At 30.2% G+C, this 16,085-nt stretch overlaps 2 protein-coding genes and 1 long non-coding RNA gene across 4 annotated transcripts in view; 1 reads left to right on the top strand and 2 right to left on the bottom strand.

The window, feature by feature from the left end:
* The window catches only part of LOC111697590 (uncharacterized), a 30,752-nt gene extending 25,228 nt beyond the window's left edge, over nt 1-5,524 (bottom strand). The window contains exon 1 of the mRNA XM_023467644.1: nt 5,120-5,524. The gene's annotated coding sequence lies outside the window, so the exon portion shown is untranslated. The remainder of the gene's footprint in view (nt 1-5,119) is intronic.
* Nucleotides 605-13,786, top strand: LOC111697589 (carbohydrate sulfotransferase 11). 2 transcript variants are annotated; one of them, XM_023467640.1, is made up of 16 exons: nt 605-804; nt 1,193-1,229; nt 2,079-2,130; nt 2,748-2,789; nt 3,171-3,246; nt 3,830-3,875; nt 6,104-6,153; nt 6,646-6,712; nt 6,955-7,003; nt 7,694-7,713; nt 8,184-8,216; nt 8,706-8,759; nt 10,069-10,159; nt 10,425-10,505; nt 12,120-12,199; nt 13,594-13,786. In XM_023467640.1, the coding sequence occupies exons 1-16, from the start codon at nt 627-629 to the stop codon at nt 13,730-13,732; spliced, it is 1,095 nt and encodes a 364-aa protein (XP_023323408.1). In that variant the 5' UTR covers nt 605-626; the 3' UTR covers nt 13,733-13,786. The 2 variants fall into 2 exon arrangements, with proteins under 2 accessions (XP_023323408.1, XP_023323409.1); XM_023467641.1 differs by lacking the exons at nt 605-804; nt 1,193-1,229 and adding an exon at nt 1,246-1,393.
* Nucleotides 13,787-14,283: 497 nt separating this feature from the next.
* On the bottom strand, nt 14,284-16,020 carry LOC111697593 (uncharacterized). Its single transcript, XR_002764328.1, has 3 exons — nt 15,948-16,020; nt 15,416-15,506; nt 14,284-14,509 (listed from the first exon to the last, which is right to left on the bottom strand). It is a non-coding gene; the product is annotated as an uncharacterized LOC111697593 (long non-coding RNA).
* Between the last annotated feature and the right edge of the window lie 65 nt (nt 16,021-16,085).

The following is a 16,085-nucleotide window of genomic DNA, read 5'->3' as shown; positions in this document are numbered from 1 at the left end:
CCCCCCTAGTACACCTTGGAAAAAGTAAACTTCCACTTGTGATAAAATAAATCAATGTGATTTTTCAATTGAATAGTACAGACTTATACAGTGTATCAATATATTATTCAGTTAGTTATCCTTTCTATGCAGGAATACGGATATAACATTACAACTTTAAAATCATACACTGGTGCAGTAGTCATCAGCTAACACTGGAATACATCTTTTTTATTTGGGAAACTTTTTTCGAGATTGTGTAATATAAAGTTCTATCTCTATAAAGGAATTGATTCTTAGCCATAAACTCTGACTTCTAAACTCTTTATCTTTGAAACCCAATTTATTAGCTTTTAGATAAATACAGCAAGCTGTGAAGCTTTATAAAACAGAAATCAGCAAGCTATGTTTAAATGTTCAATTTTCAAAGAGTAATCTATAAATATATCAAACATTCTTGGTCTGACAAAGTTTTCATGGGTACCGTTGTGATTGGCTACCACTTTATAAACGGAAAGTCATTTTAAATTAAAATAAATCATTTTGGAAATTGAATTTAAGACAGAATTCTTTTTTTTCTCAATAATATCTACTTATTATGTTTGAACATTTTTTTTTTAGATTTTAGATTATTTCTAAATTAAAAAATGTCGTTGATATCTCCCTGTAGTTATGTATACTTATACAGACTTTTTCGAATATTTTGTACTATGTGTTTGGCTTCTTTAATCATTGTGGTTATACAAGAACAAACTTATCAGAACAGAATTATAAACAGTCAAATCAAAGAGAGCCCTAGCACAGTTGAAGTTTCAATGTTTACAGGAACCAGACTTATTAAATAATGAGAAATAGTTGAACTGCTTAGACGGAGTTGATCTGATTCTTTTGTCACGGTTATTTAACAGTTCGGACAATTGTCCCAGCAAGCTTTGACTTTCAATCCCATTTTGACCAATAAAGCATACAGTTTTCCCTTCTTTTGTCGTTGGATGAGTTTTAAATAAAAAAGTGTAGAAAGACAAATCTATAAACTTAAAGATTGCTGAAGAATAGACCAAAACGCGATTAAATGAAACAATATAAATCTAAAGCTCTGCTGCACGGTTAGTAGTTATTCCAGGGTAGAGTTTATTTTACCAAGTTGATCCGAACACACAAGTTGATCTAACTGGTTCAACTACTTCTCGTTTTTCATAAAATCTGATCCAAGATTTGGAAAGTTCTGACTTAACGGCATACAATTCCAGGTAATTTAATAATTAAAATGTAAAAATGTAAAAATGTAAAAATGTAAAAATGTAAAAATGTAAAAATGTAAAAATGATCTGAACGCAGTTCTCGGAAGAAAAGATTTGAGTCTTTGCCACAAGTTCACAACATCTAATCCCATTCAAAACTTTGCAACCTAAAGGTGTAAAGCTTTAATATTTCAAGCATAGATTATTTGATCTAAAGAAGAATTTATAGTTTTAAATGTCTAAGGTATACGGCTTATGGTTGCAAAGATATAGGGACTAGAAAATCAGAATTCCTTTATTTTCCGCTGCAAATGATTGTTTTGTAAATATGTCTGATCTGAGTAAAATTTAATAAAATTGAAAAATTTACGGTGGACTGGTAAAATTAATTATTTACTTGCTATCATGAACCATGTTCAGCCATTTTCTTGATATTGACACAATTTTTTTCGCAAAATAGTTTTTAATTTCATTAAATCAAAAATGCTTTTTTAGACTGAGGGATGGGGAATAGCTAGATTCGTTTTACAGAATATTTTAATGTTTTTAGATTTTTAAAAGATTTTACGACAATATGAGAAGATTTTACGACAATATGAGATGATTTTACGACAATATGAGAAGGTTCCAATATTTTAAAATCTTATTTTGTAGAAGTTTGCTAACATCAAACACGCAAATTTGTTACACTAGAAGAAAATTTAAGGCAAAAACGATCGTTTTTGCCTTTTTTTTGTCTCATATTTTCACCTAGGATATCAAAATGAATGTTTTTGGGGTTTTTTTGTCTCATATTTTCACCTAGGATATCAAATAGAACGTTTGATAAAAGCAAACTTCTACAGAATATAATTTTAGATTGTTTGAAATGAGAACTGAACTTACGCAGACTATTTGCAACAACAGCAAGGAGAGAAAAGTTAAAACCATTTTATGTTAAAATAATTTTTTTTCAAATAATTTTTTTTTTCAAAATCAAAGGTTTTTTATTATTCATGAAGTCTAACCTTTAAAAATATCAAATATTTACACCATCAAGTTGCAAATATTTACACCATCAAGTTGCAAAGATTTACACCATCAAGTTGCAAAGATTTACACCATCAAGTTGCAAAGATCGGTAAAATAGAATTTGAAGCAAGTGTGAGTTACTTTTGTTATAGCCCTGGTTTCATTAATTAGTTTTATATAGAATTTTCATTAATTAGTTTACTGTTAAATTTTTCTACATTTTAGTCGTCGTTATTTAATAATGTATAAAAAAATGATTCTCGCAACGTATCCATCCAAATAGATGATTTTGAAAGTCGACTTTGCGATCAAACTCAGTAAATATACGTCGTAGAAACGTTTTATATTTCTCAAATGAATCCTGCAAAATGTGTCCACAATACTGCATATTCAGTTTAACCATCATACATTACCAGTCACTCCCTTTAACTTTGTTTTAAAATTTGATTAAGTTGAATGGGTTGATTTTAATAGAGCAATTTTATTTTTATGAAGTAACTTTGTCTTAATTTTAAGGTAGAACAGCATTTTGATCACAGGCATTATTACATATTAAAGGTGAAAATTAATTAGATTTTTTCCGGAAATTTAATTGTCGATAAAATTAGTATTTGCACACAACGTCGTAGACCTAAAACATTTCAAAATATGAATTATGTTAGATCAAATAATCTAAGTTTGAAATATCAAAGGTTTACTAGATTGGTGTCCAGTATTTAAAGCTATTTCTACTAATTAATGATAATAAGCAATATAATGAAGACGACTTTAGATTTAAATTTTGATTTTATTATGCTTCTAAACAGCATGGATAGACAAACACGTGGAAATAAAATAACCTTCTCTTTAATATCTTAATAATAATAATAATAATAATAATAATAATAATAATATTAATAATAATAATAATAATAATAATAATAATAATAATATTTCAAGGATAAGCATCTAGTTTGGTGTCCAGTATTCAAGGCCGCCTCTACTAATTGGCTTTATAATCTCATAAGATTGTCAGGTATTACCATTTTATCAAAGACCTTGCTAAGTCTTTGTATTTTATAAATTGAACAATTGAATTAAAATCAGAAAACAGTATAAAAATAATTGTCGTCTTCTTTCCTATTTTACTTAAAGATGTCACTTTGTATTGTATTTTGCAATTTGTATGTGGTAGGTTTCATTAATTTTTACTTTTATGAATTGTGATAATTTTTTCTAAATTAAAGCAAGGAAAATTTAAACACCTTTCAATATTTTTTAACATATTTATAAGTAACCTAATTTTGTTAACGATACTTTATACTTAATGTAGATGCATATTATTATGTTCGATTCGCAATGGTACACCTAAAAAAGCTTTGTATGTTCAAATAATTTTGACTTAAAAAATTAATTATTTTCTACTGTGGTTTTCATATAAAAGTGCATTGCGAATTTCTGCTTCGGAAGCATGGAGAATCTTTTTTAAGCTGGAAAATGTTTTTTTTTATAAAATAAAGGTTTAAAGGATATAGCTGTGACTGACACGTGATGGCCCTCTTTAAATGTATGGTCACACAAACTTACTCTAAAAATCTATCTAAAGATGTAAATATTAGGAAGATCAGAGATAGAACTTGAGCTGCTAAAGAAAAAACATCCAAGGTAATCTTTATGGCGTACTTGTCAATTGGTTTGTTTAAATAAAAAAAACATCTTAAACACCTGATATTAAATTAGACTCAAACTTTACCAGGGACGATTTTTTTATTTAAGTGCTCGATAAAAGTTAAGAAGTCTTAGAATAAAGATTACGATGAAGTATGAAGATATTTCATGATTTCACCGTACGTACGTTGGTACCAAGAATGTTTCAAGTCTTTGGAGACAGGTTTAAATTGTAGGATGAAGGTTTAAACCTTAATAGAATGGATTTAAACCTTGTCAGGATTAAGTGTTTTAAACCTTAAAAGACATGTTTCAAATCTTGGGAGAAAGGTTTAAAATTGTAGGAAGAAGGTTTAAACCTTATAATAGAATGGATTTAAACCTTGGTAGGATTAAGCGTTTTAACTTTTAGACTATGAAAGACGGGTTGAATCCCCTTGAAAGGAAGGTTAAATTCCTATGAAAGACGGGTTGAATCCCCTTGAAAGGAAGGTTTTAAGCCTATAAAGGAATGTTTTATACCTATGGAGGACGGGTTTAACCCCTGAAAGGACGGTTTTAGACTATGAAGGGCGGGTTTAATCCTTAAAAACAAGGTTTTAAACTATAAAGGACGGGTTTAACCCTTGAAAGGAAGATTTTAAGCCTATAAAGGACGGATTTAACCCTTGAAAGGAAGGTTTTAAACTATGAAGGCCGGTTTTAACCCTTGAAAGAAAGGTTTTAAACTATGAAGACGGATTTAATCCTTGAAAGGAAGGTTTTAAACTATGAAGGCCGGTTTTAATCCTTGAAAGCAAGGTTTTAAACTATGAAGGACGGGTTTAACCCTTGAAAGGAAGGTTTTAAACTATGAAGGACGGGTTTAACTCTTGAAAGAAAGGTTCTAACCTATGAAGGACGAATTTAATCCTTGAAAGGAAGGTTTTAAACCTATGAAGGACGGGTTTAACCCTTGAAAGGAAGCTTTTAAACTATGAAGGACGGGTTTAACCTTGAAAGGAAGGTTTTAACCCTATGAAGGACAGATTTAATCCTTGAAAGGAAGGTTTTAAACCTATGAAGGACGGGTTTAACCCTTGAAAGGAAGGTTTTAAACTATGAAGGACGGGTTTAACCTTGAAAGGAAGGTTTTAACCCTATGAAGGACGGATTTAATCCTTGAAAGGAAGGTTTTAAACCTATGGAGGAAAAGACTACATATCAGTGTTTAGATTTTAAAAGAACACAATTCTTCTTACCTTTATGTTTCTTAAATCTTTGTGCATCACTTCTGAAATCTCCATGTTGAACTCGAACGTCAAAATCACACAAAAGGGAGTAGACGTAATATGTAGGGACCCGTCCTTAAAAGAGTATCACGTCCGATTCATCAACGGTGTCCTGTGAACCCTTTTATGAGTAAAAATGAGGTGTAGCAATTGACTTCTATTCACAAGAGACGCGGTTTGGGCGTTTAGGCAGCGGGAAAATACGAAGAAAATTGTAAGAATTAAACTATTTTCCCAGAAAGGATTAAAGGGTTCCGTTGTTAATCGGACTCTACAAATACGCCAACCATGGTCCCTTTCGATCACAAAATTGCATTTATTAATTCATTAATTCTACTGCGCTTTTAGCTATTCTTTCTCTTCACAACTTATTTAAGATTACTTTTTCTTGTGCGAAACAAGAAACAAATTGTCTCTGACAGAATTAAGAGTTAACATGTCAGTTAAATTCAGAATAAAATATCTTATTACTCTCCAATTATTTTTTTATTCAATTATCTGAAAATTCTGTTTCAGTTTTTCCTAGATATGTTAATAATACATATTTCCTAGATATGTTAATAATACATATTTCCTAGATATTTTCAATAATACATGTTTCCTAGGTATGTTAATAATTCATATTTCCTAGATATGTTAATAATACATATTTCCAAACATTTTCAAACGATAGAAGTTACGTTTATGGCAATCACCACTTCTCTTAACTACGATTTATGTACAGTGGTAGGCGTTTACAGCAGTACAATAAAGACGACTTTTTATTGTTAACAATCTTTTTTCGAATTCCAAGTTAGGAAGAGAAGCTTTTTTAATTGACAGCTTCTCTTAACTTCTATTTTTATGGGCGTACATGCATGCTGTTCAACAGCTTAATATATATAAAAATTAAAATAGAAAGTCTTCTTCGTTTTATTGATAAAATCGCCGACCACAGTAAATTATTTTGTTTAGTCAACCGAATGAGCAAGGACGAATTGTTGCCCCAGTTCTTTCACTTAAAGGGACTGTGTAGACGTTATTTCAAGTTACTCTCTGTCTATATATTTGAATGTTCAATTCACAATGGTACCCTTCAAAGTTTAGCTTAACCAAGAATGAATGATATATCTATGATTGTCTTCTTAAAAGTTTTATGTTTTCAATTGCGGTTTCTCTTCCAAAATAACATGCGCATTTCTGCTAGCTGCAGAAACAAGGGGAAAAACGACGATGCTTCTACATTTTAAATGAGAAATTTTTTTAAAGAATACTCTGTGAATCGGGTATACTCTCCCTTAAATCACTTAAAGTGACCACAATTTAAATGTTTTTGGCTACAGGCAAAATTCCTACTTTTTTACTACTGTGCACATTACTGCCCATAGTGAAGGACAACTTAGATGACATTGCTATTAGTGACAATTACAGGGCAATTGCCATTAGCAGCTTGATTCTAAAATGGGTTGACTGGTTGATATTAATTCTAAACTCTGATAAGCGTCGACACTTTAAAGAAACTGTGAATCATCTTAACAAACCTTTAATGAAAAAACTGCTGATTACAAGGCATCCCTTTGACAGGTGAATATTATTTTTCACTTACAACAGATAAAAAAGTTACAACCATTTTATAATGATTTTATGTAAAACTGTAAAATCTGATTTTTGTTTGGTCGTGATAGTAAAAAAAAATTTTAAAGGTGTGATGGGAGTTATTTCGAATTTCATTTTTATTTTGTTTTCTTACTGATCAAATTCTAGTTTTTTATCTTAATCAATTTCTAACAGGTTTTTAAAAAATGAATTGATTTAGTTTTGCTTAGGTTGGTTTCTGCATTTAGAGATAAATTAGAGAGATGTATCAACCCCAAGGGAATTTAAAATATAACTTTAAAAATAAAATAGAGAAATAAACCATTATTTTTAATTTCATGTTAAAAAGATAATCCAATATTTTGTAATATCTGACATGTCTTATACAGTGAAACCCTTAATAACGAATACATTGGAAGAATTTATCAAATGTCGTCTTGACAAATTTTCAATGAGTTTTATGCTATATTACGTAAATTTCAGTATTTGCGAAAATAAATAAATAGCCATGAATATGCGGGAACAGTTTTAAAGAGTTCCATATAATCATTTAATTAAAAAACAAAATATCTACAACATTTCATTATCAGAAAATGAATAATATGACATTTGATGAATTCTTTCGATGTATTCGTTATTAAGGGTTTCACTGTAAGATAATACAAATTTGTGAGAAATATCTAACATTAACTGTTCATGATATTGAACATTGTGTTCGAAAATGTTTGAGTTTGGTCCGAAAGGACAGTGAAAGTTCCCAGAAAAATCATACAAACAAAAACCAACAGCCTTGAATAACGTTTGCAAAGAAAAGACACAAGTTTACAGTTGCAGTAAACCATGCTTAAACGAAAGTCGTCTTTAAAGTGGATAACTCTATTTACCAGCCATTAATTCATATATAACACAAAATATTTACTTTGCCAGAAAATTGCATTTTATTGAGTCAATATTTTAACAATTGTTCAGTGCATACTTACAAAAGAATGGTAAGACATTTTTAGCAAAATTAGGTAAATAAATATATTTTTTGACATGCATTCAATTGTATGACCAGAGCTGAAAACTTTAGAATTGGATACTCTTAAAACTGATCGCTTAATCTGGATATCCACTGTGGACACTTTTAATTTCTTCTTAATCCGCTCCTTTTCCCTCTAATTGGATGTCTCTACTAGATTCCGAACAATGAGAGCTGTCTAATTAAATGACGCGAAAAATTTCAAATTTCTTGGCTTCTGATTGGCTGTACGGGATTCTGCATTCACCACTCTAATTGGTTGAATTTTAGAAACTTTCCTGGATGCAAATTAAATATTTAAATAATGTAAAGATGAAGAAAAAGAGAAGATAAAGCATTGATCTCGATATCCACAATTGTAAAGTTGTTAGCTCAAATTGGGTTTGTGTTTTCTTTTAAAAAGCACTTTTATAATTTTTCTTAAATGTTTACGTTCAGGTACTATAAGAAGTATGGGAAAGAAATAGTGAGGTTGGTTCTACAAATGTTAAACTATAGATACAAATAATACGTTAATATTAATAATACATTGATACAAATAATATATTAAAACAAAAAATACAAAAATGCAAATAATATAATCAATAAAAATGATACATATACAAATAATACAATAATACAAATAATAAATTTATGAAAATAACTCCTAAATATAAATTATAGAATAATACAATAATACAATACTAAAAATAATAAAATGATACAAATAATAAAGTGTTGAAAATAATACATAAATACAAATACTAAAATAATACGTTAATACTATTGTACAATAATACAATAATACAAATAATAAATTACTATAAAAATACAGCAATATAAATAATACAATTAATACAAATAATACAGTGTAAAAAATCAATGAATACAACACATGTTTGCATAATACATATTTACCTTGATGCAATTATTGCAATAATATTTGTCAAATTCAAATCTTGAATTTTTATCTTTGCTTAGAATGTACAGACAAAAATCTATTCAGCGACACGGAGAAACCTATTACAGTAAAAGGTAAATTAAAATTTTTTATTAAAGAATTACAATGTTAAACCTATTCCGATTGGGCTATTTTTGTTAAATTATTATTAGTTGAGATAAGGGAGTGTGATACATGTCCCTAGAGCAGCGCATTATATGGTAGGGTGCAAGGGAGGCCTTAAGAAAAGTTTAAAAAGTACATCAGAAAAATGTTGAAAATTAGTTGTTTTTTACTTTTGAAAAATATTTACATGTGACACATGTTTATAAGAGCTTTTTAAAATAATTTAAATCGTAGCTTAACCCTATCTCTGCTGGGTACTTGAAAACCAGGATATGCTGGGGGGGGGGTCAATTTGACCCCCCCTATAAATCCCATGTTTGATGTCCAAATATGACAAATGATACATCATTGGAAAGCTCTTGTGTTCACTTTTAGAATCTGCCAAAAAATTGCAAATTTGAAAAAATTAAATTTTTTATCAAATTATACATTTTTAAAATGCCCTTGACCATGGCAATTCAAATATGCAAAACATTTTGCAAAATTTCAAATAACCTGGTTTTTAATCAAGAAAAACTGAAAATGTGCAAAGGAATTGAGTCTTTGCCACGAACTCTGATTTTCTAATCTCCTAATTCTTTGGATTCCAACGTTGTAGACCTTTGATATTTCAAACTATGACTTCTTTTAGATCACATAATATAAGTTTGAAATATCAAAGGTTTACGACATTGGTTCGAAAGATATAGGGATTAGAAAATTTGAGATTGTGGCTCAAATCCTTTCCTTGGACAGGTTGTTTGCAAAAAATGTTCAATTTTTTTCGCAAAACTTGTGCAATTCGTTTCCTTGTGTCAAAGGCTTTCCAAAAAGCCAAATTTTATCAAAATCTGACAAGTGGAAGTGGGTCAAAACAAAGATTTAGTTTGTTACAGGCAGTGTGCCTGAGGACTCATGGCAGTTAGTATTAAATTAAGTTGGTCAAATTGACCACCCCCCCCCCCCAGCAGGAATAGGGTTAATTAATAAAAAAATATTTAATGTTTTTGATTTTTTTAAACCGACCAGCCGGGCCGTTTGATCGTCCTCCACCCTACCCTATGCATGAGAAAAAATGCAAAATTTGTTCACAAATATGAAGTTCAATAACTGAGAAAGTTTAAGCGTTCTAGTGTTTACTTTCTAAATCTTTGCAAACTAATGGTAAAACTTTTAATATTTCAATCTTCAACCAATTAATAAAACAGTATTTGTAGTTTGAAATATTAAGGCTTACGAGATTAGGATGCAAAGACAAAGAGATAAAAAATCATGACTTCTTTATTAACTTTGTTTTAGGAATAATTATGGATCTCCGTACCCTGTTCTACACAGAATAGTTGAACTTCCAACCTTCTGGGAGTTTGTTCAATGGATTATTCACAAAAATGTAAAAAAATTTAAATATCTAGTATTTACAACTATACTTTACAGGGAAGTTAATGGAATTTTACTTTACCAAAGGTTTCCATAACCAAGTTTGTGCTCTTTATAAGCTAAATTAAAATTTATAATTTATGAATAATTTTATGAATGAAACAAATTTTCAAGGTGATAAATATGCGTCTTAATGGTTTATAACTTTATGTATATTAAAATTTTGGAGATTTACTAAAATAGTATTTTTAATAAAATAAATAAAATATATTTTTAAGGTTCATAAATTCGATGAGCACTGGAAACCAATGTATTTGTACTGTTCGCCCTGCACTCATTCATATAACTACATTTTAAAGGTAATCAGTTGTTTAAAGGGATTGTATATGGAAATGAGAAAAGTTCTTTTGTTCATTTGTTTAAGAAATTAAATAAATTTAAAAGTAAGTTTTTATACTAGGCTTTTGGACACTTCCCCGCGCCTCCTTTTCTAATAACAATTTTGCTGTTAACTCTTGCTCTTAAAGTGGCCACGTTTATTAATCATTCTCAAATTTAGTCGGTTTATTCTATTTAGGTTGACAGATTTTCAAGAATAATGATTGTCGACATTTTTTTCCGGACAATTTTGTTCGATTTTGACGATCCAGAACTAACACTAGAACTAGAACTAGAACTAAAACTAGAACTAGAAATAGAACTAGAACTAGAACTAGAACTAGAACTAAAACAAGAACTAGAACTAGAACTAGAAATAGAACTAGAACAAACAGTGCATAAACAGTAAATAGAAAAAGGACGAAAAGTTAGGATAAATTGTTTATTTCAGACATTTGGAAACAAAATGAATAAATTAAAAGTTTTTTCATAGAAGGCTCAGTTCCCTTTTATGTCCTTGTTAAGAAAAGACATGCTCCGAATGTTTCGTATTACAACATCATTCATCCGGAATAACAGCAGCAAAACAATCAGCACCACCTCCTTCTAATCCTTCCAGATCCAGGGGTAGTCCGTCAAATTTAGTCATTTCCAGTTCAAAGTAGAAAGTAGAAAGTAGAAAACCCACTAAGCAAAATAAAATATGTTAGGCATATTTTTAGAGAAAAATGCCTTCTGTGTGTTAAAAATGTTCAGTAAACTAACTGCAGTTGGAAAATTTTTACCTTCATTTTCTTCTTTTGGGGAAAAAACAATGCACATTCCCACCAGCAGTAGAATGATAATAGTCTAAAAAGAAAAATTTGGATTATTTTCGTTTTCCGCAGGGTTTGTCATCAATAAATCTTACTAAATGAGTTAAATTTGAGTGCATTTGATTTACCTGAACAACAACGACAGTGATTGATAAAACATTCTGCTTTTTAAACTTTTGCAAGATCAAGTTTATCGGAGAGGAACGATTTATCAAATCATCCATTTTTAACATTTTTTATTGAAATATATAGTGTAAACTGTTTCGCAGATTTTCTAGGTTGGGTTTTGTGACTTTTGTAAATAATCTAGTTTTTCTTAGAATTATTGATATGTTCAAAAGTTCTTGAATTTTATATATTTTAATGACGAAACTATCGTAAACTTTGATAATTTGAATATGCAGTAACTTAGAGGTTGAGTTGAGGCAAAGTCCATAAAACTTCCCTGATGAGTTGCCATAAATAATTGGGCCCATCGGTTTTTGGAAACAAACGGACAGACAGCCAAAAAGATTTCAAACTTCAGTTTTATATTAATATTTTTAATTTTGCTGCTATAAGCTAGATTTGTAAACTAGCTAGATCTTTATTTCTGGGAATGAATGAAAGACCATATCAAAATAAAAAAATTATCGCTTTATTCAAACTAAAATTTTCTAATCCCCATATATTTACACCCTTACGGATTCATAGTTTGAAATATGAAAGTTCTAAACATCAGGTTCAATGATATAAGGACTATAAAAAGGTTGAGGCAAGTAATCAGTTGTAATTTTTAAGTTTGAGAGTATAGAAGAAGAAGAAAGAATACTGAGCAGAATGTGGAATACAACAAAAATACAAAATAATTGGGAGAATAGGTAATAATAGAGAATATTAAAGCTTGTTTAGTTATCAAAGTGACATATTGACCCTCCATTGATAAAGAGACATGTCTGATTCACAACAGTACCCTGGTAACCTTTTTCTTTGTCAAGTATGATTTAAATATCTCTGTTATGTTTTTTCAAAAACTGTTTATTTTCAGTGTTTCTTGCGTAAGAAACAATGGAGAAATTGTCTGAATTAAAAATGTTTCAAGTCAGAACCAGACGGTTTTTATACATTACTGATTGGATTAAGATTTCAAAGGTACCAAGATATGAATTGGTCGTGGCTGCGCGTGGTCCTTGTTCAACGGAGGGCCAGTGAACACTACGGCGACAGTTCTAGAAAAGAAGACTGAAATATCCCATTTGATCACTGATAGCTATCTTAAACAAAAGAAAATGAGTTTTTGCCACAAACTCAAATTTTCTAATACCTATATTCTTGCAACATGAGGGTTTAAGCCATTTATATTTGAAGCTTAGATTATTTGATCTAACAGAATTCATAGTTAAAAATATCTAAGGTCTGCGACATGGGGATTGCAAAGAAATAGGAATTAGAAAATTAGAGTTTGTGACAGAGACTAATTTTCTTCGTATAAAATAGGTGGAACGACTTTAAAACCTTGACAATCATGGTAACATTATGAGTCCTGCATCTTTTTAATGCACTTATTTTTCCTTCAATATATATTAAAGATAAATCAAAACGATTTTTGCGTACAACTCTCATGTTCAATGGAACACCCAGTATAATTACACGCTTTTTATTTTTTCTATTTTAGTAAAATCTAAACATTTAATTGGAATTGAATCTTTGCCACAAACTCTGATTTTCTAATCCCTTTATCTTTGAAACCCAATGTCGTAGACCTTAAAGATATTTCAAACCATGAATTTGGTTAAATTACATAAAATAGGTTTGAAATATCAAAGCTTTAAGTTTATATCATCAGGTTATGCAGATAAAGGAAGTAGAAAATTTAAGTTTGTGGCAACTAAAGTCAACATTTTGAAAAGTTAAATAATGGCAAACATGTATAATTTCCTTTTTTGTAACTTAAGGCTTTAAAAAATTCCTGTTAATAATTTTAGCTTTTAATTGTTGCTTTGAAAGTCGGCCATTTAAAATAATTTTTAAATTTTGGACGAACTTTTTTCGAATTGGCGCATTTTCAACAAATAATTCCAATTATTTTCCAGGAAATTTTTTCCAATTTTTAAAACCAGTCCTTGGGGTCAAACGGATACAAACGGACAAACAAACAGACACCCAAACAGACACCCAAACAGACACCAAGACGAGCAAAGTATATATGTAGATATATAAAAGAAGATGTGTTTTAACTCCGCATTACTTTTTTCAGTAATGTTGATTATTTCAGAAATGATAATGGTCTCAAAAAGATGGATATTACGATGAGCTACTTTAAACTCCTGGACAAAAATGATATTTTAAAATTGTATGAAATTTACAAATATGACTTCTTAATGTTTGATTATGATGCTAAACCGTTTTTATAGATATTAAAAAGTTCCTAATTTTAATAAAATTACATTTTTGTGTGAAAAAATTCATTCCTATCTGTTTTTTTAATTTGAACTCTAACGGTTAAGGTTTCTGACCGGTAAGCCTTTTAAAAGAGTAATGAATCATTTGTATACAGAACAAACTGAATAATGATTTATTTATTAAAAAGGGGCTGTGATTTTAATTTCAACTGAACTTTCAGTTTAAGAGGGACAGTTCCAATTTACAACAGTAACATAAAACTTTTACAAAATTTAGCTTTTTAAGGGTTGCATTATGTCATTATGTTAATAAAGTGTCATTAAAACTACGACTATAGCCCCTTTATTAAATTGAGTTGCTAACTTTTTCTTTTTCTTTTATTTATCAACATTTTACAAATATCACAATTATCAGGTTTATAAATAAAAATCACATAATTATAAATAGTTTTGCATCTATAACATGCATTGTTTGCCATAAACCTCCCGGACTTGCCATACAGTTCGAAGCCTCTGCAAAACAGATGTGTTGAGAAAAAAAAATGAGTTAGGACTTTTTCACTGGCTCAAAACTGTATTGTAATTCTGGGGGCTCAATGCGGCTAAGGTGTCCCTCCCTCGTTGGGTCAAAAAATCAAAACACGATTTTATAACAACAATGTTTAAGTCAAGTATTTTTGAAATGTCGTCTTTAAGGGAATTACTATTATTGCAATTTGTTAAAACTAAACAATATGTTGGTTAAGTTCAGTATATCTCCAGGGTTCTGTTTTACCGCAGTTACAAAGCCTAAACAAACATGTTATTCATAGATTATGCAGAGATACAACTAGATAAACTATATGTAGCAGTTAGTACATGACTTTATGACTTCACACAGTCTGTTTAAGTAGTATAATGAAGAATGGAGAAAGATATGTAACTGGAGGAGGGAGAAATATACCTGGAGAATGGAAAAATGTACCTGGAGAATGGAGAAATGTACATGAAAAATGAAGAAATGTACCTAGAGAATGAAGAAAAAAGTGAACCCAAAGAATGGAAAAATGTACCTGATAAATGAAGAAATGTACCTGGAGAATGGAGAAGTGTACCTGGAGAATGGAGAAATGTACCTGAAGAATTGATAAATGTTACTGGAGAATGGAGAAATGTACCTGTATAATGAAGATTGGAGAAATATACCTTAAAAATTTAGAACTGTTACTGGAGAATGGAGAAATTTACCTGAAGAATGGAGAAATATACCTGGAGAATGGAGAAATGTTACAGGAGAATGGAGAACTGTAACTTAAGAATGGAGAAATTTTACTGAAGAATGGAGAAATGTACTTGGAGAATGAAGAATGAAGGAATCTACCTGAAGAATCGAGAAATGTTACGGAGAATGGAGAAGTATACCTGGAGAACGGAGAAATGTACCTGGAGAATGGAGAAGTATACCTGGAGAATAAAGAATTATACCTGGAGAATGGAATGTACCCTGAGAATGGAGAAAATGCCTGGAGAATCGAGAAAGAAATGTACCTGGAGAATGGAGAAATATACCAGGATAATGGATAAATATACCTGGAGAATGAAGAAATGTACTTGGAGAATGGAGAATTATACCTGGAGAACGGAGAAATGTACATGGAGAATGGAGAAGTATACCTGGAGAATGTAGAAATGTACCTGGAGAATGGAGAATTATACCTGGAAAATGGAGAAAGCACTATTGCACAGTTGCGGGATATAATGAAGAGAAGAGAGAATAAAGGAGAGAGCAGATAATTCAGAAATCCGGCTAAAATAGATTTTATTTTTATTTTTAATTGTTTTTATTTAAAAACTTTGTCCTGCATTACAAAATAGAAAATTAAAGAATATTTTTTTTGTTTCTTCTCAAAAATTGCAAATTTAGCACAGTGGTTTACGTTGATATTGATAAAATTAAAACGACTTTTCTACAGAAAAGCAAAAGTGAGTTAGAGCTGTAAAATCAAAGGCCAAGGCGTTGCGACACTTCAAAGCAGACCCTGTCTTAAAAATTGATGAAAATTTGCTAAGCAGGATAAATTTATGTGATGTGAGTACTTTTAACTTTAAATATTACTACAATTGATCCCTTGTATGGTACGATCAACACAGGATATAGATCAATGGTTTATCCTAAGATTACATCACAAAAGTTTGCTGCAGATAAAACAAAATGGCGGCTCCTACTTATCCCTTATATTTACATTACCTATTGCTGGTTTTAACAGCAGATCTGAGAATGGTTGAATTATCCCTTTCCAAACAAATCTCTGCACTTCACCTGTAACAAATAACATTAAAGGGTCTGACGTCAGAGGTGTATTCAGGGGGGGGGGCTATTGGGGCT

The sequence above is a fragment of the Eurytemora carolleeae genome, unplaced genomic scaffold (genome assembly GCF_000591075.1).
Source record: "Eurytemora carolleeae unplaced genomic scaffold, Eaff_2.0 scaffold242, whole genome shotgun sequence".
NCBI lineage: Eukaryota > Metazoa > Arthropoda > Copepoda > Calanoida > Temoridae > Eurytemora > Eurytemora carolleeae.
The sequence above is the reverse complement of the archived record's forward strand: the minus strand, read 5'-3'. Positions and strand labels throughout refer to the sequence as shown.